Raw genomic sequence first — 25,886 nt, forward strand, 5'->3', positions numbered from 1 at the left:
GATTGGCTGCATTACCCAGAAGCCAATGAGGAGGTGTCGGGAGCCTGAAGAGTGTGGCCAAGCAGGGGAGTAGGAACCAGCATGGGCAGCAGAGGTGTGTGTGTGCGTGTGTGTGCGCTCCCCTGATTTTGTCTGTCTTTATTGCTCTGTCCTGTGTTTTCTGTGACCCAGTTGTGTTGTAGGGGTGGCTCTGCAACAGAGCACTGTCATTAGGGGTGCCCGAGATCAATAAGGTCGAAAAACACTGGTCTACTCTTGGCGTGACTGCATCTTGCATTGGAATCTCAACAATCCCTGCAAACAGGGAGGTGGCGTGTTATTTTGTCTGGAGCTCAAATGATAACTGGAAATGTATGCTTGGAATCGGCTCAGATGTACATCCTGCAGTGCAATAGTACTTGGTATGATCTTTGCAAATATCAACAGCTGTTTTCAGCAAGTAGAAACAAACAAGAGGTTCTGCATAGCTGTCTATAGAAGCTGTTCATTCAGTCAGTCAGAATCCTAGGTGCAACTTCATGGTGGTATAACGGCTGCATGTGATGCTCACTAAATATTTTAAGGATCACAGCTGTCATACAGTAGCTATAAACAAATTTCACCCATAAATGACTGTCTAAAACATCTTACAGATTAGTATTCTATTATATGAATTTTGTGTCATTTTTCATTTTGAAATGTTTAGTGCCCGACCTCTGTCCAGTGTATATACCTCATCCACTGCAGGGTGTTGGCTGTTGTATGCACACAATTCAATGTTTAACACAGTGTGACCTTGAGGTGAGTGGCAAACATCTGTCTGCTTGCCCAAAAATAATTTTTTTCCACGGTAAATACAGAATTATGGTGCAGACTGTGTACATTTTTTTTGTGGTTGAATTTTCCCAGGCCAATCCAAAATGGAGCTATGGACATTTTACAGAGTTTGATATTATGTGTAAAGAATTGGGCTTCTTTTTAATGAGGGGGTGGAGGAATGCAGAATATTTAGTCTATTACTTAGACATGGGCCAGTGGTATGTCATGTATGTTTCCAAGACGTGTGTCAGGGATGATTGGAGACACAGCTTTATGCTTTAATGGAAGCAAGGTGTGTTTGTCCTAGATGCATCTATGGGAGGTGTCAGTGGACCTGTGTTGTATGAAGTTGTGTCCACGTGACAAGTGCTGGGGATGAAGTAGGAGGCATGTGTAACCCTGTTTCCTCCCCCCCCCCCCCCAATCCCCCAATTGCAGATAGGGTCTATTATGGGGAAAACTATGCTGGTTACTTGGAGTAGTGTGGTGCATACCTGCTGATAAACTAGCCTTGAGTCTCCTGCATGTTAGGGGATACCAACAGGACAGGCTTCTGGAGTATAACCTGACTCATACTCCATCTCTTGCAGTCCCCAGGATAAGGGGAGAAATCCCTGCTTGAGTCCTTCTCCTTCCTGATAGATTTCAGTCTCAGGCAATAAGTATATTAAACAGTATTTCTTCTCTATGCACACAGCAGTCAACCAGCAGCTCTTAGGGCCTACACCCTCGGGATGTCCCTGGACCTACACTCCCAGCCAGCGGGCACCAGGAGCAGTCCTAGCTCTTCCCTTACTCTCTTGTTGAGTAAGTGGTACAGTCTCCCACTGCTCCCCGAAGGGAGGGCACACAGTATGTAGAGCCCTGCACACTGCTCAAGGGTAGACCTTGCCTCTCTCACGGTAGAGGCAGACTGATTAAATTCAGGAACTGCAACTCCTTAAGTGCAGGTCAAGCAGGAACCAGACCCTTGCCCCTGATTGGACGCCAGGCCTGATTACACTACCTTCTCTGTGACTCACTGAGCTGCAGAGGTGTGGGGGAAAACCCATGATTACTCCTGGCAACCTGCCCTTACCAGGGATTATGCTAGGAGGAGGGCAGACTGATGTCCCAAACCAGACAGGGGTACACATGTGACCCTGATATCTGTTTGGGAGGAGTTGGTAGGTATGTGCGTCTATGCCTTTGATAGAGGCGGCACAAAGATTCTTTGTTTCTCTTAATTATCTATTACTTCTGGATAAATGGAACCGCAAGATGTGTCCAAGTTTTTGAAATGGTGATTCCAGAAAGTTTCAGCCTGCTCCACCCTGACCCTTTGCTGTCTTGCCGTGTGATCCATTCTGGACAACAAGTAGACAAAAGTACTTGCTGTTCTTAGGGAAGTGAAAATGACCACAACTGATGTTAATCCATTCAAATTCACCCTGTCTACCTTCTGGATGCCCCTCCCCCCCAACGTCTCCTTCCAGTTATCTGTAATGTTTTGTCAGCACACACCATTTTAGTAGCAAATTATAAATCAAACCACTACACCTAATGTACTAGTAGTGTCTAGAGGGCCTTTATTAATGACTACTTGGTATTATAGGCTAAAGCTAGTAAATTCTGGGCTTTATTGAAATTCCTGCTCTCTGATTGGTTAAAATTCCTGGCATTATCCAATCGGTAATGGCCCGGAATTTTGGGCACACTGCCAAGTTTTTCAGCCAATCAGCTTTCAGTTCTCATTCACAAAGCGTGAGATCAGTTTTCAGACAAGGGAGGTGATTGGACTGGAGGCAGCAGCAAGGCACTGACTCCTCCCCCACCCTGCCTGCAGAGAGCTCCGCACAGGAGAGTGAGGGAAAAGGTTTGTGTGTCTGTTGTGGGTGTAAAGGGGCTAGCAGAGTGTTTTATTGGTGAGTATTTTGTGGTTGTAAAGTGGGCAGTAGTTTTGTTGGTGTCTGCTGTGTGGGTGTAGAGGGGGGGGCTGCAGTGTGTGTTTTGTGGGTGGAGGAGGGGTGCAGAGTGTTTTGTTGGTGTGTCTGCAGTGTGTGGGTTTACAGGGGGGCTGCAGTGGGTGTAGAGGGGGCTGCTGGTGTGTTTTGTGGATGTATTGCTGGCAGTCTGGTTTGTGTGTGTCTGCCGTGTATTTTTTGTGGGTGCAGAAGTGGGCTGCAGTGTCTTCAGTGTGTTTTGTGGGTGGAGGAGGGGGTGCAGTGTGTGGGATTACAGGGGGTGCAGTGGGTGATATGGGGGGGCTGCGTGTGTGTGTGTGTGTGTGTGTGTGTGTGTGTGTGTGTGTGTGTGTGTGTGTGTGTGTGTGTGTGTGTGTACAATTTCCTTTTAATAAACTTGCAGTAAAAGCAAAAGAATGTAGACAATCTTGCTGATAAAAATCAATATGACTATAAAAGTGTCTATTTTTTTTAATGAAAAATGTAAAAAATAAATTTAAATAAGTCTACATTTAGCCTATAATCGTAATAATCCCCTCAGAACAGGCCATTACTGGCCAATAATGCACTGGCTGGATTAAAGTCCCTCTCTGCTTCGCCTCGGGCGTTAAACTCTTCCAGCCAGGGCATTATTGGCCAGTAATGCCCTGTTCTGAGGGGATTATTACTTAAATATAATGGTTTGTCGTCTTTCATCCTGTACCTCTCCAAGTAGAGAGAATTTTAAGGAATGGGGAACTTGTGCCAAATTGAAGGCGTAAGAGGCAGTCCCAGTAAGGAATCATGTATGTTCATTTATTTTAGTTTTGTAGTGTTTGATATCAAATACGATACAGATATGACCCACTGAAATGTAAAATGAGATGTTGAGATACTACTGGTGTAACTGTATAAATAAAATCAAGCCTTGTGCATGACACCCCCCCTCCTTTTTTTTTTAAATATATATTTTTGTTTTTTATATTACGTCTCCCTTGCTCTTCACTTTTGCGGGAGTTTTGTCTTCAGTTAATACGATCTCTGGTTTTTAAACCTGTTACTGAGGGTCTGTTTGGCACTAGAGGAGTAAAAAGCAGAAGATTTATTGGATAGGTATAGATAGGTAAAAATAACTTTTTGTACCATAACACTCACTTTGCCCACATGTTAAAAACTGTACAGTGTCAGAAGGTAAGAGCAACGCTTGTTTTCCAGGCACTAAAATAATTAGGCACGCCTCCAGTAAATGACCACGTATCTTCACAATCATTAGTACACTTCCCCCCCCCCCCCTCCCTTTATTGCTCATCACCGATTCTTTCCCATTACCAATTCTTGCAGAAGGTGTCAAAACAGAGAGACTGTTATCAAAAAACCTCCTTGTATTGTTTTGGACCTACTTCTTCAACATTTTAGAGTTCTAATAATGGGTTTTACATCTTCGGTATAGAGGAGGTTATAAAAATTGAATTTATACTGTACCACTTCCATGGAGGAAAGGAATGTTACAGGGCAATTGGTTAGCACTACGTTTTTATTTTAAAAAAATCAACCAAATCAAAATGAGGTCTAAACATTTTTGTGCCATTTCTCCAGTGTTGCTCTATCTTCAAACCGTATCGCTACTGATTTGTAGGTGGCTTTTAAGATGAATAGAATGGAGCACAGTGTCTACATTAACCCTGGACACACTCTGGCTTCCCTCATCTTTCCGTGCCAATGGCCTACAATAGCTGATATTGCAGCCTACCCTGGCACTAAAGAAGTGAAATACTTGCTAGTCTCCGGTATTCCACAGGAAGAACGTGTGGAATGGGGCAACATACCAGTTTCCTGTATGCGAGACATGTTCAGTTCATGCTGCTTTGCTTACACTGGATACAAAAGTGAGGCGAGCCCTGGAAATGTGCAGGAAAGGGGAACAAGCCGTGAATCAGATGCGTACACAAACCTATTTAATAATGTGTATCTGTTTGCTATGTCCATTGTTTGAATGCTGGAGATGACTTACTGTATTGATTTATTTGTAAAAAAAAAAAAAAAAAAAAAAAAATTTGTCTGTGAAATTCTTGTCTGTTTTAGCTAATTGTTCTCTACTTTTAGAAGCTTGCTCATGGCTGATGCCATCTTTCATTTTAGGAATTAAATAAGTGAGGAAACCAGTAAACACTTTTTTTTTTTTTTTTTTTTTTAAACAAGTTTTAAGCAGTTATACATTACTACTTGGAGAATGCTATATATATATGCCATTGAAATTTTAACACGGACAGATCCCCAGAGTTCTGTTACAGCAGCAGTCCTGGTGACACTATTAAAAAATATATATATATATATAATAATTAAATTGGTTTGAAACAGGGGATATCCAGAGCTGAACTGTGTGAATTTAATCTCCAGGAACCTGCTGCTCCGCGATTTTTACCTCTGCAGGGGGTGTCTAGTGGCTCCCGCTGGGCTAGTTGTGGCTAACATAATGGCGGCTTAAATGTCCTGCGCACCATTAAGAAGCAATTACGTCATCCCTTGTGGCTTCCTATTGACCCACGTTACGTGGGACATTTAAACTGAGCATGAGATACCTGCGCCTCCTTACAAGGTAAGTATCTGGGGAAGCAGGGGGTCATCGGAGCTGAAATGAACGCGATTCCGCTCCAGAGACCCCCTGCTTCAAACCTTTGTAAAAACAAAAAACACAGTTAATATTTCTTTAACTTAAGGGCTCAGTCACGTTGTTTAAAACTGTAACTGCTGTTGTTTTCCCTGGTTAACACATATCCACAAAGCCAATTGTATGCAAAAGATCTCTGCATAGGCTTGAAATCGTGTTGGGTTAGCACCACCGTGCATTGGCTTTCAAAACGTGGTATTAAGCATGTTTTTACCTAAAGGTGACATTACTCCCATCCAGTATGTCACTACGTACTCAAGTAATATAGGGGGATAGCAACTCTTTTTTTGTTTTTGTTTTTCATATAGTTATTACGAATGTCTGAAAAATAGTGCTGTAGTTCCGCACTTCATCTCGTCTGTTTTCCATGGGGTTACGGGATTACAATGGGATCAGAGTTGGGAAACAAGGACTGGATGGAAATCTCATGATATTTAGGTTGACCATACTGTGTACAGTATATGTTGCTAGGTGGAACTGCCTATTCAGAGAAGCATTCTCTGTTACCTGTAATCCCAGAAAAAACACGAGCCAGTACATTATTCTTTGTATCCCTCCCATGTAAAAGGTGTTTACCTTTCCAAGGTAAGAATGTAGATTAGTGTTATCTGATAAGTAAATATGCTAAATGCAAAGAGAGATTCCTGAACCTCGCCTACTAAATTGTGTTCTGCACATAGCTTACGTGCCTGCTTCAGAGATTGAATTTCTGGTTCTTTCACAAGGACAATCGCACACGGAGTAGTGTTAAAGGAGCAGTTCCACTTGGCAGGCAAAATAAATCTACACGTTACCAGTGTAATTGGCTTCCTTACAAAATTTTATTTTAAAAGTGATGGACATTTTCTGTGTTTTGTGGACCCTTGATAAATTAACCCTCGTTTCCCTGTCCTCCCAAAATTGCTCTTTTCACATTTAATGTATATTTGTTTGGCTAATGATTAGCATGACAATTACATTAAGATGCAAGAACAATTTGCCTCAAGATTCTTGGATCAACAGTCTCATCACCCCCAAATATCTTGATTTAACATATCAAGCCTCAGACTACTGTTGTGTCCTAAGTGTGACTGTCCCTTTTTTATATTTTAAAACTTTGGTAAAACAATCTGCTTTCTTGGAGATTGGAGAAAGCTCTATCCAGTATAATTTCCACAGGGAAGAGGTTTGTCTCCTAAAAAGTATCAGTCTACAAAGTATGAGGGATGACACTAAAGGACTGCTATTTCATCCAAAATTAATAATTATTTTGCTGCCTAATGGTTTGAATATATATTCATTTTCTAAAACATAATGTTACAAGCAGGCTGAAAAGTGTCTGTCTGTCTGTCTGTCTGTCTGTCCGTCCAGGACAGGCTCTACCGTATAGCTAAATATTTACCTTCTTACTTTGACAACTGGTTGTAACCCCGTTTGTGATTGTGCATAGTGTAAATGCGTTTATAAGTATAGCATGAGATTCTGTCTTTATATTTTTATAGTAAGTTGGGTGCCGTCCCGCAGAGATGGCTTCCTTCCCCATAAAGGTTCATGGAGAGGCAGCATATGTCTAGAGAGAACTCAACAGGCAGTAGTTCCGAGGCGAGGTTGGATCAACCTATCGGATTCCATAGCTGGCCCCACTCCAGGCTGCCACAAGGTGGTATGTAGTGCCCAAGGAAGGGACACTTATTACTGACAGAGGGAGAATAGCACCAGGTCTGTCCCATACATGATGGCACTCCACCGAAGCCACCCAGAAGAGTGTTTCCGTAGGTTACCAAGGGAATCAAGCCTCAGGACCTCCTTAGGACCAAGATAGGGGCAGCTAGGGAATTAGGTTCAGACAGTATAAGGAAGAATGTAGTTATGTTTATACCAAGTTCCTAGTATATATGGATGTAACTAATAAAGATGCCGTCGAATGAATAAAGTTCCTGGGTCCCATCATTGCTATATCATCGCCCAGCCACACAAATCCAACACCCTGATAAGGTAATCGCATCCAAGATCAGAGTATTTGATGTTAACGCCTTAGGAGTCAAGCAGGGAGGGTTACATGATGAACAGGGATATCTAGTAGCCAGTAAAATATGTTGGAGATATAACATGAATGTCAAAGGTGCAGAAATATGTGAAGGGTACTGTAATTTAATTTCGTCTTCCTTTTGAGAGTGACGCTTCCATTGTTACAGTTCTGAATGGTCCTCGGTACTCCGCAGACTATATCTTTATGGACTCCATGGCATGGCCTCATTATCAAAACAGAGTATAATTTTAAAGAAAAATTTGTTTTGACTTTAAGTGCTGGAAAAAATGTACACCGCATTTTGGGGCTATATTTACCAAGAAGTGTTGCTCTATAAAGCCTCTTAACCCACCCCCTATTCAAGTGAATGCACTATAAAGGGACATATTTACTAAGCCGTGCTGGAAGGTGTCTTTTATGGAGTAGCACAGCTGAGCAAATATTGCCCTTTGTCTTTTAAAGGGTGTTACTCACTAAACATCAGCTGCACATGCAAGTTAATGGTCACTTTTTTTTATAGCACATCTTCAGTCTTAAGTCTAAATGCTTTCCATGGGCAGGTCATAATAAAGATACCATTATTCACTAGCTTGCAGGCAACTTGAGTACACAAAGGATAGTTTTATCCTGAATGTGTGTCTTTCAGAACAATAACAGGGGTGACCTAATGTTGAGACCGACAGTTCAAATGTAAAATAAATACAGGACTACAAATCTGTTTGGGGACTTGGTGCAACGAGGAGGGAGTTGCACTGTTTTATGTGCAGCTCTGTTATCCATGAGCAGTTTTCCTAATTCCCTAGTGCACATTTGACATCTTGTTGGACTCTGCAACATAGGGTTTTTTTCTTCTGGAGTAGAAGGCAATATTATATGAATGCTTTACATACCATATAGTCACAGCAAGGAGATAGCTAGGTTGCCAAAGACACATCCCCCTAGAATACAGTGGAACACATTCCTCATATTCTGCCAATACTGTGAGGACTGAGGAGAATTCGCCTCCTTCAGTTTTTGTTTTCCCCCCAACGTTTTTTTTTCCTTTTCCTTCCGTCTGTCACGTTTTTTGAACCCAATTTAGTACTTTTAAATTGTCATCCTTGGCTCATACTTCACTGTGAAATCCACAAGACGTTTGTTGCCACTATAGATAGCAAGACCTCTTATGGTATTTGAAAATTAGGTGGCAGTAATGTAACATTTAAAGAAACTACTAGTCATTATAAATGAGTTTGGTTACTCAACACATTGCATTAATAGTCTGTGATGGCTGGACTTGCATAGGCCCTCTTTTCATGTGAGGACCATGAGCTGTCCGTGTAATTTATTTGGCCTATACTGGGATTGTGGCATTCCCAATGCCCCTATGTTTCCTGGCTCTTTATCCTATGCCAGAGACAGATTACCATATTTGGGCACATGTCCCTAGGTTTCAGGTGCCATGGTAATACCAATACTGTACCTGGGCCGTGTGCAGAGGCCCAGGTTATCGACCACCCGCTGGGCGAGACTGATTCCTGTATTGTGGCTATTGTGTTTCCCCAGACTGATCAGTGACTCGGCGTGTGGGAGGAGTATAACCACTGCTGCCAAGCAGGGTATTTCAGGTGTTGGTGACTTGTTTGTGCAGAGTTGCAGTCTGTGCAGCAGTCGGTGTCTAGACCCTATATGTGTGTTCTCAGTCATTGAGACGAGCATGTGGACCTCTCTGTGGTCCTGTACCGTACTTGTGACTGGCTGCAAAGATCCCGGAGGAACAGGGGGTGAGCTCGCTTTTGCCAACAAATTCCAGCTAGGCGTTTCCCCGTATCCCGCTTTGGTGAGGCATTTCTGTGCCGGTTGTGTGTGTGATTAATGGCTCTGGCAAAAATACAATTTTATTAAACACTTGCGTTCTGTCTAATGAATATACAATCCCTGGTAGTCCAATGAAACTTGATTGTGACGGTCTATATTTTACTTAATATTTTAAGTGTTTTCTAAAAAAACTAAATTCTAAGATCTGATAGGACTTGCATCATGAATGCAATGAGGCTCATTTAAAACTCCCCTTGTTCATAAAAGTAAATTTTTCCATATTTGTTCAGTACAATTTTGATCTTGAGTATGTTAATTTACTTAACAGTTGGGTGAATCCTGATGTTGTATAAATTAACCGTATCCATCTCTCTACTTTTTAAATGATCTCACGGTTTGTGGGGTGCACAGTCTGTATGTATAGCGCTGTCATTTAAGTAACGAGTAGCTTTCACATCGGTGAAAGCAAAGGGATCTGTGCAGCAGCATGCCAAGTTTACTACGCTTGTCATGCTCTTCTTGGCTGTACAGTTACGAAGCTGGTGCACATTAGCGATCTGGCTGATGCTAATAAATGTGTGAACTTAACTGAACGCTTCTCTGTCCTTGTTCCAGAAGCATCTTGTGCAAGTGCAAAGCGTTCTGATTATTGGTATTTAGCCGATTTAAAAACAAGAAATCTAACCTGCAAAACCATTGGAGCGGAGAGTATTAGATGTGCATGGTGGGAAACCAAAATGCTGTTTTTATGGTTGCTTATGGTAATACATTGCAGGCAGCCACAGCATCCAAGAGGTTCACATTGTAAGCCTGCTACTCCCAACCACATTCAGCCTAGAAGGATACATTCTGCTTTGGCTCAAATCACATAAACACAGCTGTGCCTCTCAAGCTTGGGAAAACCTCGATATAAGAAAGGGAGCCTACAGGCTTCTAAATATATTTTTAATAAGAAAATCTAATGTACTGCTAAGAGGCCATATACAGAAAATACAAAAATTAAAATGTCATTGACTCAACCATTTGCGTGTATGAACCCAGTACAAGTGTTACCAGATTTGTATGTATATCTTTATTTATATAGCACCATCCAGGTACATAGCGCTTTCCAGCAGTTAATACACATGATATAATAAAACACATAATGGGAGGAAAAGTGCCTCAGACATAACAGTAACAATACGAAAGAAAGTCCCTGTCCCGATGAACTTACAATGTAAGTGGTAAGTAGGCAGAACTTAGACAGTAGGAGGGTGTTCTGGTAAGTGTGTCTGCAAGGGGCCAAGGTCCGTGCATCCGAGATGTATAGTATCAGCCACGGAGCTACCCATATACTTCATTCATTAGTGTGTTTTTAGATTGATTTAAAGGTGGAGAGAGAGGGTGCAAGTCCATTGAGGGGAAGGACATTCCAGAGGAGTGGGGAAGTGCGGGAGAGGACTTTAGGTACAAAAGGGGTAGACAGAAGACGACATTCTTGAGCAGAACGCAAGAGTCGGGAAGGTGTACAGTGAGAACTAGGGTTGAGTTGTAAGGAGGGGCAGAAGTGAGGAGAATTGAGAGTGATAGAGTTTAATTAGAATTCAGGAGAGGTATTTCAGCAGGAGACGCTGAAACAGATTTAGGCGAATATAAAGTGACTAGCTGAGAGACCCGGCGTTGCCCGGGATGTGAACCGTGCTCACACTGACACACACTGCTCATTGTTCACACTGCACACACACACACTGCACACTGCACACACACTGCTCATTGGTCGCACTGACGCACACTGCGCACACACAGCTCACAGTAACACACAATGCACACTGCACACACACTGGTCACACTGACACACACTGCACACTGCACACACACTGCTCACGGCTCACACTGCACACACACACATACACAGCTCATTGCTCACACTGACACACTGCACACTGCACACACTGACACACACTGCATACTGCACACACTGACACACACTGCATACTGCACACACACTGCTCAATGGTCACACTGCACACAGTGCACACACACTGCTCATTGCTCACACTGCACAGTTCACCACACACACACACACACACACACAGTTACAGACAATCACAGACAGTTACACACACTCGCACACAGTCACACACTTACACACACTTTCACAGTTTCAAACAGTTTCACACAGTAATAGACATTTACACAGACTTACACACACACACACACTGTGAAAAACTTACACACACTGTCACACACAGTTACACACAGTCACAGACACTTACACACAGTTTCACACAGTCACAGACACTTACACACAGTCACAGACACTCACACACAGTCTCACACAATTACACACACCAGCACCAACACCCGCTCCCCCCCCCTCCTCCTGCGCAGGCAGCAGGGACAACGGTGGGGAGAAGGTGAAGCGGGGACCGGAGGGGCATCCCCCCTCCCATCTCACGTCCCGCGGCCTGTCACGCGGTGACAGGGGGAAGCCGGGAGCGGAGGGGCATCCCCCCTCCCATCTCACGTCCCGCGGCCTAGGGGGGAGCCGGGAGCGGAGGGGCAAGAGCAGCACGTAGCATGTGGAGGGGGGGGGGGAGCTCACCCATCCTGCCGCTGCCTCACTCATCCGGCCGCTCCCACGTGGATGTGAGGCGGGAGGCCGCGTGTTGTGGCCGCTCCCCCGCGTGTGTCCCGGGCGCTCGCTCCGCTCCCCCGCTGACTGTAGCGGCACCGGGGTGTGAGCTTGGGGGGGTGGGGGTTGTGAGCTTGGGTGGGGATGAGCTTGGGGGGGGTGGTGTGTGTGAGCTTGGGGGGGGGTGGGAATGTCTGTGTGTGTGTGTGTACACGGGACTCCGGGTAAGTTCGGGCACAGGGAGGGTGGGGGGTGTGTGGAAGTTGAGGTGCGGTCCAGCTGACGGGGGAGAGTGAGGGGCACCGGGAGGGGATTGTGTGTGTGTCCCCGTCCGTGTCCGTGTGTGTGTGTGTGTGTCCCTGTGTGTGTGTGTGTGTGTGTGTGTGTCCCTGTGTGTCCTTTGGCCCGTCACTCCGCCTCAGGCCAATGAGAGGGGGGCGGGCCAAGGGACCAATGAGATTTCCCCTAGGGACACCGGACATCCAGGCAGGCAGGCAGGCATACAGTGCTTTCACTAATATAGTATAAGAAGATTCTAGCAGCAGTATTTAGGATAGCTTGCAGGGAAGACAGGTGAACAGGAAGGCCAAACAGTAGAAGACTGCAATAGTCGTGGCGGCAGAAAATAATGGCCTGCATTAGAGTTTTTGCAGTAGAGGGACGGTGGAAAGGGCATAACTCTGCAATGTTACAGAAGTAAAAAAGGACCAGGTTTAGCTACATTGTGAATGTGCAGGAGGAGTCAAATGTGACCCCTAGGTAGCGTGCTTCTGATACTGTTTGTATGATAGTATTGCCACCAGTAATGTAGAAGGGGGACAGTACGGAAAGGCTTGGGAAGAAGTATGAGGAGCTCAATCTTGTGCATGTTACATTTGAGTCAACCTATCCAGGCTGATAGAGAAATTCAGAGACTTTGGTCTGTACAGCAGAATTAAAGTCAGGAGTTGAAAGGTAAATTTTGTGTCATCAGCATAGAGGTGGTATATGAACCATAGAGATGTGATAAAGTCACCTAGTGTGTGTGTGTGTATAAAGAGAGAAGAGGTCCTAGGACAGGTCCATGAGGTATACCCATAGAGCGATTAGGGGGAGGTGGTGTTGGCGAATGAGACACTGAAAGTACAATGGGACAGGTAAGAGGAAATCCAGGATAGTGCTTTGTTACGGATACCAAAAGTATGGAAGGTGTAAAGGAGAACAGGGTGGTCCACAGTATCAAAGGCTGCAGAGAGGTTGAGTATTATGAGCAAAGTGTAATGACTTTTGCAGCATGTAGATCATTCGTCATTTTGGTGAGGGCTGTTTCAGTGGAGTGAGAGGAATTGTTGGGGGTCTAGGAGAGAGTAGATGGTGAGAAAGTGGAGTAAGCGAGGGAACACAAGGAGTTTAGAGGCAGAAGGGAAGCAGGGTGATAACTACCGTGACAGAGTGAAGGTTGCTGTTTTTTGAGTAGGGACATGACTGTTGCGTGCTTGAAGGAGGTGGGAAACGTACCAGAGTAGAGGGAGGAGTTGAAAATGTGAGCGTAGTGATGAGGCGGAGTCCCTGGTGGAAACGTGTGTGTGTGCGCGCAAAGCACTGACACGTACGCTAGCAGGGAAGACGAGAACTTTGTCTTCCCGTGTAGCGAAGCAGTCACGTAGTCGGCGCGCAGCCAATGGCAGGGCAGATATGCCCCACCCCCATCATGGCCCTCCCTCCCCATGAGCTCCCCTACAAACCGCCGATCATGACCAGGCGTGCGTGCAGCAGGGAGGACTGGGGCCGTAGCCTTAGAGTAGGAGCAAGAGGTTTTGAGGAGATGGGAGGGAATGAGGTCAGATGGTAGAGGGAGAAGAGATCGGCAGCGACACGTCCTCTGTGACAGGAAAAGGAGTCGAGGAAGGCAGGAGGAGAGTTAAACCGAAGTAGAATGAGGCAGATACAGAGGGGATGTCTTGCCGAAATAGAATCCACCTTTGTCTTGAAATAGTTAGCAAAGTCATGAGGTGAATTAGAAGAAGGACGGGTAACAGACAGTGGTGTGAGTATAGTCCAAGGCAGAGGAGTCTACATTGGTTAGACATGTGAGTGTTGATTATTGATGAAAAATAGGTTTGTTTAGCCTGGGAGAACGCAGAATTGAACCCAAATAGTATAAAGTTGTAGTGAAGGAAGTCTGCAAGAGTATGGTATTTCCTCCAGATGCGTGTGGATCGTGCATGTGTGGCAATTTAGCCAGGGTCTCTTTTTAGAAGGGGAGAGTAAAAGAGGGGCATGTAGATCAAGAGAGTGATAGGACAGAGTTGTAGTTCCTGACATGGTTGTCAGTCTATAGTGGGGCTGAGAGGAAAATGAAGAGCGCAAAGTGGAGTCCAGAGCCTGGAGGTTCTCGGAACGTAGGTTTCTGCAGAAACGAGGGGGAGGAGGGAGAAAATGAGATGAGATTGTCAGAGACGAAAAAGGGGAAATGGATAAGGCAGAGTGGAAAGTTTAGTGAAAACCAGGTCCAGGTAGTAGCCGTTCTTGTGGCTGCTGGCTGCAGTCCACTGTTGAAGGCCAAAAGAAGAGGTTAGAGCGAGGGAAGCGGGAAGCCCAAGGGATAGAGAGGTCATCAATATGGCACTTTTAAGTTCCCAAAGAGAAACAGGGGAGACCGAGGAGAGCACTTAAAGCCAGGATTCAAAGTGAGCGAGCAACTGAAGGGGGATGAGTAGAGGTAGGTGGGCGATGGATGACCGCCACGTGGACACAGAAAGGTGAAACAAGCTGTGAGCCTCAAAGGAAGGAAAGTAAAGAGTGGGAGGTATAGGAAGGGTTTGGTAATGGCAGATTGAGAGGAGGAGCACACCACCTCCATTCCTGCCATCAGGGTGGGGACTACAGGAGATAGCCCACCACAAGCGAGGGCAATTTCTAGTGTAGTCAGACTGAGTGAGCTAAGTCTCAGTTATAGCAAAGAGGATTAGAGAGAAAGTCATGTACAGAGATTAATTTGTTTGAAAGGGAGCGCGCATTCCAAAGGGCACGAGAGAGGAGAGAGTGACGTGAAAGGTAGGTGGTTAGAGGGGTTTACTCCACAATGAGAAGTTGCATGTGAGAGGCGAGGACGAGAGCATATAGAAATAAGGACCAGGATTGGGAAAGATAGTCCCAGACGCAAGGAAAGAAAGTGGATGTGGGAGGATTTGTAAGTGTTTTAGAGCAGGGAGTAGAGCTGATCGGAGCCAAAGGGCACAGATAGGAAAGCAGTTCGTGAACTGAGGTACAGAAGGAAAGAGAAATGGGAAATATGGAGTCTGCAACATAAGGCTTATAGAAAGAAAATTGTGGTTAGAGCAAATATACATAGCAGATGAGGCATGACTGTGTTGCAAATTCAGTGTTGAGCAGCCTGAGGACTAGGCACTGAAAATGGAGTTTGGATAAGGGCAATGTACAAAATGTCAAAAGTTCAATATATGAATGGTGGTGCTGCAGAGTGAAGAGCGCTATGTCTTGAGTTTGATAGAAAATGTCCTTATTTCCAGCACCCTTCGGTTCCAGGGCTAGTAGGTGTAAAGTTGGCCACTTCTTGTTTCACTTCTGTTGAACTCCCTGTTAAACTCCACTTAAAAATGGTTCACTTTAAACATGGAACGCTGCCTGCCCCTTCATGTAATTCAATAGGATAACCCTTAACCACACAACCATTTGCCCACAGAATCTATTGGGGTCACAATCTTGCACAATCTGCACTAATGGACCTAATAATTAGTATCACCTTCTTCCACACACCATTTCTCAAACTTTAATATCACATTCTTTTCCACAACAGTTGCCCCTGTAAATATTAAGAGATTAACCTCCTATTAATTTGCCCCATACATTTTAAGGTATCACCTTACTCAACATAGTTACATAGTAGATGATGAGGTTGAAAAAAGACATACGTCCAAGTTCAACCTATGCTAAAATTTAGACAACAGATATTTTATCCTATATCTATACTTCCTTATTGATCCAGTGGAAGGCAAATAAAAAAAACCCCAGTGACATATCATCCAATGATCTCATAAGGGGAAAAATAAAGTCCTTCCTGACTCCAAGAATTGGCAATCGGATTACTCCTTGGATCAACATCCTTCCCATGTATACTTATTTGGTATATCCCTGTATACCTTTCCTTTCTAAAAAGATGTCCAACTTTTTTTTTAACAAATCTATTGCATCTGCCATCACAGTCTCCATGGGTAATGAATTCCACATGTTAACTGCCCTTACTGTAAAGAACCCTTTCCTTTGTTGCTGGTGAAATCTCCTTTCCTTCAACCTTAAGGGATGACCCAGAGTCCTTTGTACTGCCCGTGGGATGAATAGTTTTATGAATATTTACTTACATTTTTTCAAGCTGCCTATGAACTTCTTCCTCGGTTAACCAATTGTTCGTTAATATGAAGGTTGTGGCTTGCTCCTGCAGCTCTACAATTGATTCTTCCCTGGTAAAGGGGAAATTAGGGAGTGATCAACTAAACCATACTAATTGAACGAATAAATGATAAATCAACGAATCCAATTGGTAATTATAAAGTGGGTGCAAACTGAACTGAAAAGTGAATCAGTGAAAGATTTAATTTCTTTTTAATACAGTTACACACACATCTGGTAATATATGTTTTAAGTAATTAATAAAACTAAATAAAAGTTATATTTTAACAAGTGGTGTGAATTTCGTTGGGGTACAATCACTTTGTATTCTCCCCTCTCACTGATTCCCTGGTAAACCCAGAGGCAAAGAATTTGTTTAATACCTCTGCTTTTTCCTTATCTTCAATCATTTGAGTGCCCATCTCACACTGAAAGGGTCCTATGTTTTCTTTTCTCATTTTTTTGTTATTAAGGTACTTAAAGAACTTTTTAGGGTTGATCTTACTTTCTATTGCAATCCTTTTTTCATTATCTATTTTTGCTAATTTGATTGCCTTTTTTGCAATTTTTGTTACATTCCTTATAATTCTGATACGATGTCTCCGTTCCTTCTGACTTAAAGAATCTAAACGCCTTCCTCTTCTTTTCCATTTCCTCCCCTACCTGTTTATTTAGCCACATTGGTTTTGACTTATTTCTTTTATACTTATTACCCAAGGGTATACACTGATAAGTGTGCTTTTCTAACAATGTTGTAAATACTGCCCATTTCTCTTCTACTTTTTCCCCTGCAAAAACATCATCCCAATGTATTACTTGTAGATTAGTCCTCAGTTTATTAAAATCTGCCTTTCTAAAGTTTAAGGTCTTTGTTGAACCCAAGTAATCTGTTTTTTGACCATTTATTTCAAATGAGACCATGTTATGATCACTGCTACCCAAATGTTCCAGGACTTTAATATTTGCTATTACTGCTACATTGTTTGATATTACCAAATCCAGTACTGCCCCTCTCCTGGTTGGTTCCTCAATTTGGGTCATATAATTGTCTTTAAGCACCCCTAAAAAAATGTTTCCTTTTGTTGTAATGCTAATCTCATTGCCCCAGTCTGTCAGAATAATTAAAATCACCCATTATGCAAACATGACCTAGTTTTGATGCCTTTTCTATTTGCAAAAGTATTTTAGCTTCCCCAATCTCACAGATATTTGGTGGTTTATAGCATATTCCCACAAACATTTTCTTTATACTTTTACCTCCACTGCTAATTTCTACCCACAAGGTCTCTACATTTTTCATCAATCCCTTCATAAACATCTTCCCTTATACAGGCATACCCCGCACTAACGTACGCAATGGGACCGGAGCATGTATGTAAAGCGAAAATGTACTTAAAGTGAAGCACTGCCTTTTCCCCACTTATCGATGCATGTACTGTACTGCAATCATCCTATACGTGCATAACTGATGTAAATAACACATGTGTAACAGGCTCTATAGTCTCCCCGCTTGCGCACAGCTTCGGTACAGGTAGGGAGCTGGTATTGCTGTTCAGGACGTGCTGACAGGCGCATGCGTGAGCTGCTGTTTGCCTATTGGGCGATATGTCCTTACTCGCGAGTGTACTTAAAGTGAGTGTCCTTAAACCGGGGTATGCCTGTAATAGGTTTTAGAACCGGTTTAACATATAAACATACTCCACCTCCTCTTCTAATTTACTCAATCCTTCTGCAAAAGGGAATAACCCTCTAAATTACATGCCCAGTAATGAGTTTTAACCCACAATGTTTCAGTAATGCCTATATCATACTGCTCCCTTGCAGCTATTCAAGCTCCCCCATTTTATCTGTCTGGCTTCTTGCATTAGTAAGCATGCATTTCAGTTTTTTTTTTCAGCCTGTACTATTATCTTATCTGCTCTTTCCTTTCTGCGCCAACTTGGTTTAGTCTTTAGAAGTTTTCTAGTATTATCTGTATTTACTATGGGTGTCTCACTGCTTGTCAAACTCGCACTTGCCTCCATTCTACCTCCATAACCCCTTGTTTCCTCATCTATTCTATTTAGTTTCTGTTTCATTCCCCTCCCCCCTCCGTCCTAGTTTAAAATAGTTTCCCTTTTGTAATGCCCCCAAAGGGGCTGGAATTTTCATGTGTATTCCTCCCCCCCCCCCCACAACTAGTTTCCAGAATTGTCTTTTGAGTGACTAAGGATTACTAAACTATAATATCCACAATATTTAAGAACCGACTTGGGGACTGACACAATTAATAATTGAAAGAAGACTCCAGTATTGAGGATCATCTGTAAGATAAGTCGGCCCCCAGAGCTCCATCCCTCCTCCGCAGCTCTGCATTATTCAACTCTGATTGTCCTTATGATGTACCTAGTATGTCATGGCTCAAATGCTTGTTCTCTAGGATATGGTTGGGCTGACCACGATCATCCCCTAGAAGTGGTGCCTCTCCACTTCAATATGCTTCTGCCCAGGGGAGGGGCGGCGTGTGCAATGCAGAGTAGAGTGCTGCCGGACCTCCGGCATTGAAAAGGCCACATGTTCTGTTACCTCATAGTGACTACTGGTTCTGCCAGTTAATAATAAATAGGTGTGTTCAGAATCTTTGGGAGAGGGGAAAGAGGAGCGCAACACGAGGTAATGCCCTGAAGCTGGAGGGTGCCAAGCTCAGGTCAAATGTATGGAAGTACTTCACAGACAGGATGGTGGATTTGGGGAATAACTTCCCGATGGAGGCTAATACAGTAAAGGAATTCAAACCTGCCTGGGATGAATACAAAAGGGAGCCACGGGTCAAATGAGGTCTGAGGTTTTCTAGGCCATTGGGCAGACACGGCGTGCCAAATGGTTCTTATCTAATGTCAAATTCTGTTTCTATGTAAGGAAAAGATTATGCAAATGTTTGTTTTCTAATTTTACAAAGTGTCATGGTAATGGCTAGCTGGTGGAGGCAGGGTGTACTTATTAAACCCTATACATAATTATACAGTGTTTTAAAACGATGTAAATACAGCAGGTGTCATGTCACGTGCATTCCTGTACAGTGCAGCTGCCTTTTCAGATTAAAAAAAAGTGTGGAAAAACAATAGTGCCACTTTATCAACGACTTGAGATAAGGGGAGAGAATTATTCTGGCGATCTCACAGGGTTTGTCAATTCTCAGGGGATGTTAGCTGGGATCCACGAAGCTCTGGTAAATTGTATTGGAGCTCAATCATTTTTGGGGATTGAGCTCTGATGCCACTTTTCGGAGCTGGGCAACTTTCACCTGCAATGCTTTTGGAGTAAAGTTCTTGTTTTTATGGCCAAGGGGGTTAAACTGCAAAATTTCCCATCAAGGACCAAACGGTTATCTGGAGGAAGCAGTTGTATCCCACAAGACTGTTACAATCTTAGTGCGGGATGCGGTTGGGCTGAGGCTTTGACAATACCCAGCGTCCTGCACAGTAATCTGCAGACATCCTGTACTGCAGAGCACGGAAGCCAACAGACTGCAAAGCGCTTTTTCTACGTAGTGCAGTTACTGAAACACTTTCAGCCCTGCCTTCCTGCAGGGGTAGTGCAGTTACTGAAACACTTTCAGCCCTGCCTTGCTGCAGGGGTAGTGCAGTTACTGAAACACTTTCAGCCCTGCCTTGCTGCAGGGGTAGTGCAGTTACTGAAACACTTTCAGCCCTGCCTTGCTGCAGGGGTAGTGCAGTTACTGAAACACTTTCAGCCCTGCCTTGCTGCAGGGGTAGTGCAGTTACTGAAACACTTTCAGCCCTGCCTTGCTGCAGGGGTAGTGCAGTTACTGAAACACTTTCAGCCCTGCCTTGCTGCAGGGGTAGTGCAGTTACTGAAACACTTTCAGCCCTGCCTTGCTGCAGGGGTAGTGCAGTTACTGAAACACTTTCAGCCCTGCCTTGCTGCAGGGGTAGTGCTAAATATTGTGGGTTTTTTTTCTTTTTTTGGTCTGGATAAGTATAGCAAATTACTGCCCCATTTCATTTAGATATAAAGATATTTTTATAACTTTGCAACCAGATAGCGCTGCTAGTTTTACGCAGTGCTTTAGAGACATTTTGCAGACACAGTCCCTGCCCTGTAGAGCTTACAATCTGTTTTTGGTGCCGGAGGCACAGGGAGATAGTGACTTTTCCTAGGTCACAAAGAGCCGACACCGGGAATTGAACCACGTTTCCCTGCTGAGCCGCTCATTCTCTCACTTCCCTTACCCTGTATTCGGTGATGAGCCGCCACGGCAACATGCCATCAAATGTCGCGTCGGGGTCACGTGACCCCACAGCCGCATTTGATGCCGAAGACAAGGTAAGGAGGGGGGAGAGCAGGCAGGGGTGCGCAGACTGAAAAGTTTGTGCACCCCTTAGTTATGGTGTACAAAAAGGGGGAGGGTGGAGGGGAAACCTCCATTGTACAGAATACAATAATAGAAAGTACTTTTTGTAGGTTTTGCACGCCATGCTCACAAGAACGCTCCATGGATCAATTTTGGTGAAAAATACTGGGTGCTGTTTGCATACTCGACTAGAGTAAAATGACACAATCAGGAACATTTATGAGCAGATTCACATGTTTCGGACCAGTTCCCAAACCTGCCTTACCTCATAATCACACAGCGTACAGTGCTTCCACTGCAGCAAGGCATAATGGCATGCAAACGGATACTCCCAGCTTCTTCAACAGTATTTCTCAAAGGGAATAATGTTCCAAATCCTTGTTCCCACCTATGATCGGAGATTGCAGGAATAACATTTTGACTGATGGTTTTGTGATTGCTTTACAGATTATGATAGAGTTTTGTCAAGGAGGAGCTGTGGACGCTATAATGCTCGGTATGTAAGATCTAAAACTTCAAAAAAAACCTTCAAGGTATCTGTATAAATGTTGGCTTTTTGGGTGCGTGCATTATATTCCATGCTGTTTTTCAGTCTTTCTAAAGCTCAATCCCCACTATATCAACAATCCTTTTAATGACATCATTCCTGATCATAGGTTTTTTGTTTTTTTAACTTCTTTTTTTTTTTTATTATAGGTGTGTATAATTATTACTTTGCCTCACTGTGGTTGTTTACATATGTCCCTGCTTTTTAACGGGGCTGTTCATCTAGTTCACAAAAAATAAGACCTAAATTGAGCACCAATGGTTTCTTTGGTCACTCATCTCCAAGTGAAAAGTTTTTTTCCTCATTTTTTTAAATTCAAATTAAGCGTTTAAATTAAAGCAGCCTCACGGAAATGGGGATTGTTGATTGATGGTTTCTGAAACTTTATATGCGTGTGTCATTCTCTGTACATTTGAATTGTCTTATTGAGATAGCTATGTTCTTGTTTTGATGGCAGAATTGGATCGTGGGCTGACAGAACCTCAGATCCGAGCCATCTGCAGACAGATGTTGGAGGCCATGGTGTACCTCCACAGCATGAAGATCATCCACCGCGACTTGAAAGCGGGGAACGTGCTGCTAACACAGGACGGTGACATTAAGTTGGGTGAGAAAAAATAAACACATGCTCTATCAAGCTTACACTTGTGTGCACTTGTAGAGAACGAACTTTTGTTTCCAGGCCCTGCCTTCCAGTGACACACTGGACACTGAAAAAGAATGAATCTGTTGCGGGCACAGTCTTGCTGCACAATAATAGTAACTGGGGGAAAGGGCTACTTTCCTACGATCTGTTACTCCTGTTGTAGGGTATAGCAATGTTTGAGTGGATAAGAGGCACAGTATGTCTATTCTTCATGCGTCAGGGTGACACTGCGTATAATGGAGCAATTAAATGATACTAAAGCAGGAGTAAGCTATGGCCAATAGGAGTCGTCCACCATAGTGTGATCATTATTCCAGCCAGTATGTGTTTGTGTTTGTAATGTATAGTTTAAGTACATAAACCTATTGTAAAGCTTTGGGCAAAAGGAGTTAATTCCCCCTTTTTGTGTTGTGCATTACCTTTCTAAACAGAGTGACTTCTAGTACAGGTCTGTTCTCCTCCTCCTCTTCTGTTCTGTTATTGTCACACCACTCTGCTGTGACAACACTTTAGATTTAGAGCAGAGTTTAGTGGTGGTTTTAATGTGTTTGCAGCAGGCTGTCTCCACCAAAGAAAGGAGCGGACTGCACAGTAGTTTCCCACGCACCCTTTCAGAGAAACCAGCTTTAAGAGCCGTGCCCCCTCCCTTATGTCACTGACTCCAAAACCACTTCTCATAACAAGCTCAGTTGTGAAATAAATCTGTTTTATGTAACAATAGAGCTACATTTCGGCTAATAGTTTAATTTAATCCCACAGAGAATGTCCCCGGGGGCCCACCTCTTGTAATTGTATGTTTTAAATAAACAGTGCTAAGGGAGTTATGTTAAAGGACAAATGTGTATGAGTTGATGTGTAGAACATTGAGGGCAGATAGTAAGATACAGCACTAGAGATAATTACTTACCCCTTTCCCAAACTATTTTGGAAGTTCAAACTGTGTTTTGCCAAGTTTGCTGCAAGCATCAGTTTTGTTTGCTTTGCACCTTTGCTGTTACAGTGAACAGCTCTGATGCATTGAAGGTCACTTTTATAAATAGTTGCTTAAATGATTTTTAGTCTGCAGAAATGCACGGAAACCATGTGTTTTGGCAGTGCTGTTTTTCTATTCAGCTAGGCTTTTTAGATTTGGATTGTTCAATGTGACCCGCACCACTGGTCAGCCTGGGCTGATCTATTAGAATAGCGGTACCGTACAAACACGAGTACAAAATAATACGTTGGCAATGTTTAACGTTACTAGGGTTGACGGAGCTCCTTTATATATGCGATTGTCCCTTATTTCATTGACTTGTCCCATTGTCCCGGAAAGGTCTGTCGGGACACATAATTGTCCCATATTTTAGAGCCTCGAAGTGAAATGCCTGAACTTCAAATGACTATAATGAAATCGGTCAAAAAGCGTAATAGATTTCTACTAATAGTAATAATTACCTTTTCCCATAGATGTCACCTTACTAAATTATTAATCTAATAAAGTTAGGACCCTGCCTGGTCATCTTATAATATGATGACCGCCACCCCTGTAGGCATTACTCTCTTCCACCGATACTTGTTAGTTGAGTGCAAGTCTTTCCCTGCCCGGCCAAGAGCAGATATGATGATAAAAACCAAAAGAATATAGCAGTCAAGAGATACCATTCAGCTCAAAGCATTTGCAAATCATTCATCCCTTGTTATGACGTCACACTTTCATACTGGATTTCGGCGTCCCGTATTATAAAAACTTAAAAGTAGCAACCCTCCAGGACGTGGAGCAGGGAAGCCGCAAGTTAGATCGGCTCCGTCCTGAGGTCAAGGGTAAACGGGAAATACCCCTTTAAAACTCCCCCAAAATAAATACACGCAACGGCCTAGCAGTCTGGTCAGCTTGTCCCCTCACCGCAAAGTGATTGCTGCTCTGGCGAACGCCTGGAGACCCGCTGTCTGATTCCCCCTCCGTCCCCGATTCCAAGATGGCAGCCGGAGCCGCGCGGTTCATCTGAAGTGCGGCGTATCACTGAGCAGGCTGGGGCGGTCGGGGGAATCCCCCCCTGTCGGTGAGCCCCTCCGGCTACAGCAAAACGGAGGTATAGTGGGAATTGGGCACTGCAGCTTTGAGGAGTGTCGACCCACCCCTCACCCCCTAAAATGGCCGCTGGGCCCGTGTATCAGCCCTAGAACACCCGAGGGAGAGATCTGACACCGGATCCCAGGTGAAGGGGCGCAGTGCAGCCCTGAGAGGGAACAAATCCTAGGGGGAACGGGGGAAGCCTCAGATAAATTATTGCAGCACTGTGGGGAAAATCACCTAACCAGAGCAAGGACTCCAGACAGCGTACCAGCGGCTTACAGATCTGCTGGAGAGGCTGCAGGGTGAGGAGGGGTGGCCATCCCTCTGTGGCTATTGGAGCCTTGGCGCCACCTGGGAGAAGCGCGGAGCTGCTTCCATTGGACCCCCCCAGCTGAGATCTGTCTGCAGTCCCTGGGGGCCCCCCCCCCTTGTCCCCACCACTTCAAGAGACAAATCAACAGAATGAGGGAAGAGTGTCTGTCCTTAATACATTAAACATGTTTATTTTGGGGTGACGTCACCGAGTATGGCTGGGTAAGCGTGGAGCTCCGCAGCCCCGCCAGCATCTAATGATGGTAGAACACCCTTCTGGCCCGAAAATCTATACTAAACTTGGCACAAACTAAAGACGAAACGACCAGGAATGTCTAAATTAAAAAAAACGGCAGCCCAAGGTGTCACAAAATACTTTTCGCCGCCTCAGAGGAGAGCGGAGGACTCTGGCGAAAAACAAGATGGCGCCGGAGCACGAGACACAGCGCCGACAGCAGACAACCGGCAACAATTGAGCAACCCCGGGGTCTGAGGAACCAGTTACCAGAGCATATCTGGAGGAGCTCTTTAGCGCAATGCACTCTAAACTGCACGCATCCCTGCAAGCGTACATCAAAGAGGCAGTCAGGGATATCAGGCAAGATATTGCAAGCCTGACAACAAGAGCAACGGAGACGGAGAATAAAATGGAGGAGTCCCTCACAAGGCAGTCTGCAGCAGTGGAAAAAATCATACGGTTAGGAGAGGAGATACTAACCCTCAAAGAAGGTCTAGAAGACCAAGAAAACAGAGACAGACGGCAGAACTTGCGCGTTCGTAATGTCCCTGAAACAATATCACCAGAAAATATCAGACCAAACCTAACCTGAACTTTTCATATGCTCTGCGGTGATTTGGATGAAAAGGATCTGGAAATAGACAGAGCCCACCGGGCCCTGGGGCCGAAATCGGATGACCCGAAACGCAGGCGCGATATCATCGTGAGGATGCATAGCTTTTCAGCCAAAGAGCGGATCATAGCGACCTGCAGAGAAAGGGAATCTATAATATTCCAAGATGAAACCCTGCTGATGTTCAACGATCTCTCGCAGCTAACCATCCTCCGCCGCAAAGAACTGAAGCCCCTTATGACTCTAATGCGGGAGAAAGCAATAAAATACCACTGGGGGTTTCCGTTTAAATTGATTGCCAGCAATGGGGGAAGATTCCTGACCATACGCCAACCAGAGGATTTGGACCCGTTTGCCCGCGCGCTGGGCCTGACCCCCCCCCCCCCCTCCATCATGGTCGACAGAACTGCCGAACCATAGCCCCAGTGGAAACAGAGGAGGCCCAGAGCGAGCGTCAGCGAGAATAGCTGCCCACCAACAGAGTCAAAACAGATAGCCACCTGAGGATCCTGCTGAGATTTAACCTGTGGAAAAAAATGGAGCTGCCCATACCTGCTTAGACACTCTGGTTCCCGCCGACCTGCGAGCTACAAGGATGTAACACGCACGTCTCTTCACAGCAGCAGTCACCCGAACGGTCGCAGAGGAGGATACACGTTCCTGGTTCCTGCAACCACCCACACCAGCACGCCCGTTATTAGAAGCGGGAACCCCGTTGGGCCCCCACCGTTGGGTTTTGTTTTTGGGGTGGAGGGCCGGCTGGCGTGAAAACTTAACCTGGAAGCCGGGTCTGCATTCGTGGACTATATCACCACCTCGGAGAGTGAGCAGAGCCGGACCACCAGTCGCAGAAATGGACGTACAGCAGGGTTTGTGGGGTTGGCGGGAGGGGGTGGGGGAAAAGGGACTGTTATTGCCTAGGCTTCA

General features: G+C 44.5%; 1 protein-coding gene across 4 annotated transcripts in view; it reads left to right on the forward strand.

Moving 5' to 3' along the window:
* STK10 (serine/threonine kinase 10) overlaps positions 1-25,886 on the forward strand; it is a 109,290-nt gene that overhangs the window by 44,124 nt on the left and 39,280 nt on the right. For 3 of the 4 annotated variants that reach the window (XM_075600980.1, XM_075600981.1, XM_075600982.1), the window contains exons 3-4: positions 20,998-21,046; positions 21,555-21,704. The exons of the other annotated variant lie outside the window; for it this stretch is intronic. In XM_075600980.1, coding sequence (XP_075457095.1) covers positions 20,998-21,046; positions 21,555-21,704 — 199 coding nt within the window. The remainder of the gene's footprint in view (positions 1-20,997; positions 21,047-21,554; positions 21,705-25,886) is intronic. 4 annotated transcript variants of the gene reach the window in all.

This window comes from Ascaphus truei, chromosome 5 (genome assembly GCF_040206685.1).
Source record: "Ascaphus truei isolate aAscTru1 chromosome 5, aAscTru1.hap1, whole genome shotgun sequence".
Taxonomy (NCBI): Eukaryota; Metazoa; Chordata; class Amphibia; order Anura; family Ascaphidae; genus Ascaphus; species Ascaphus truei.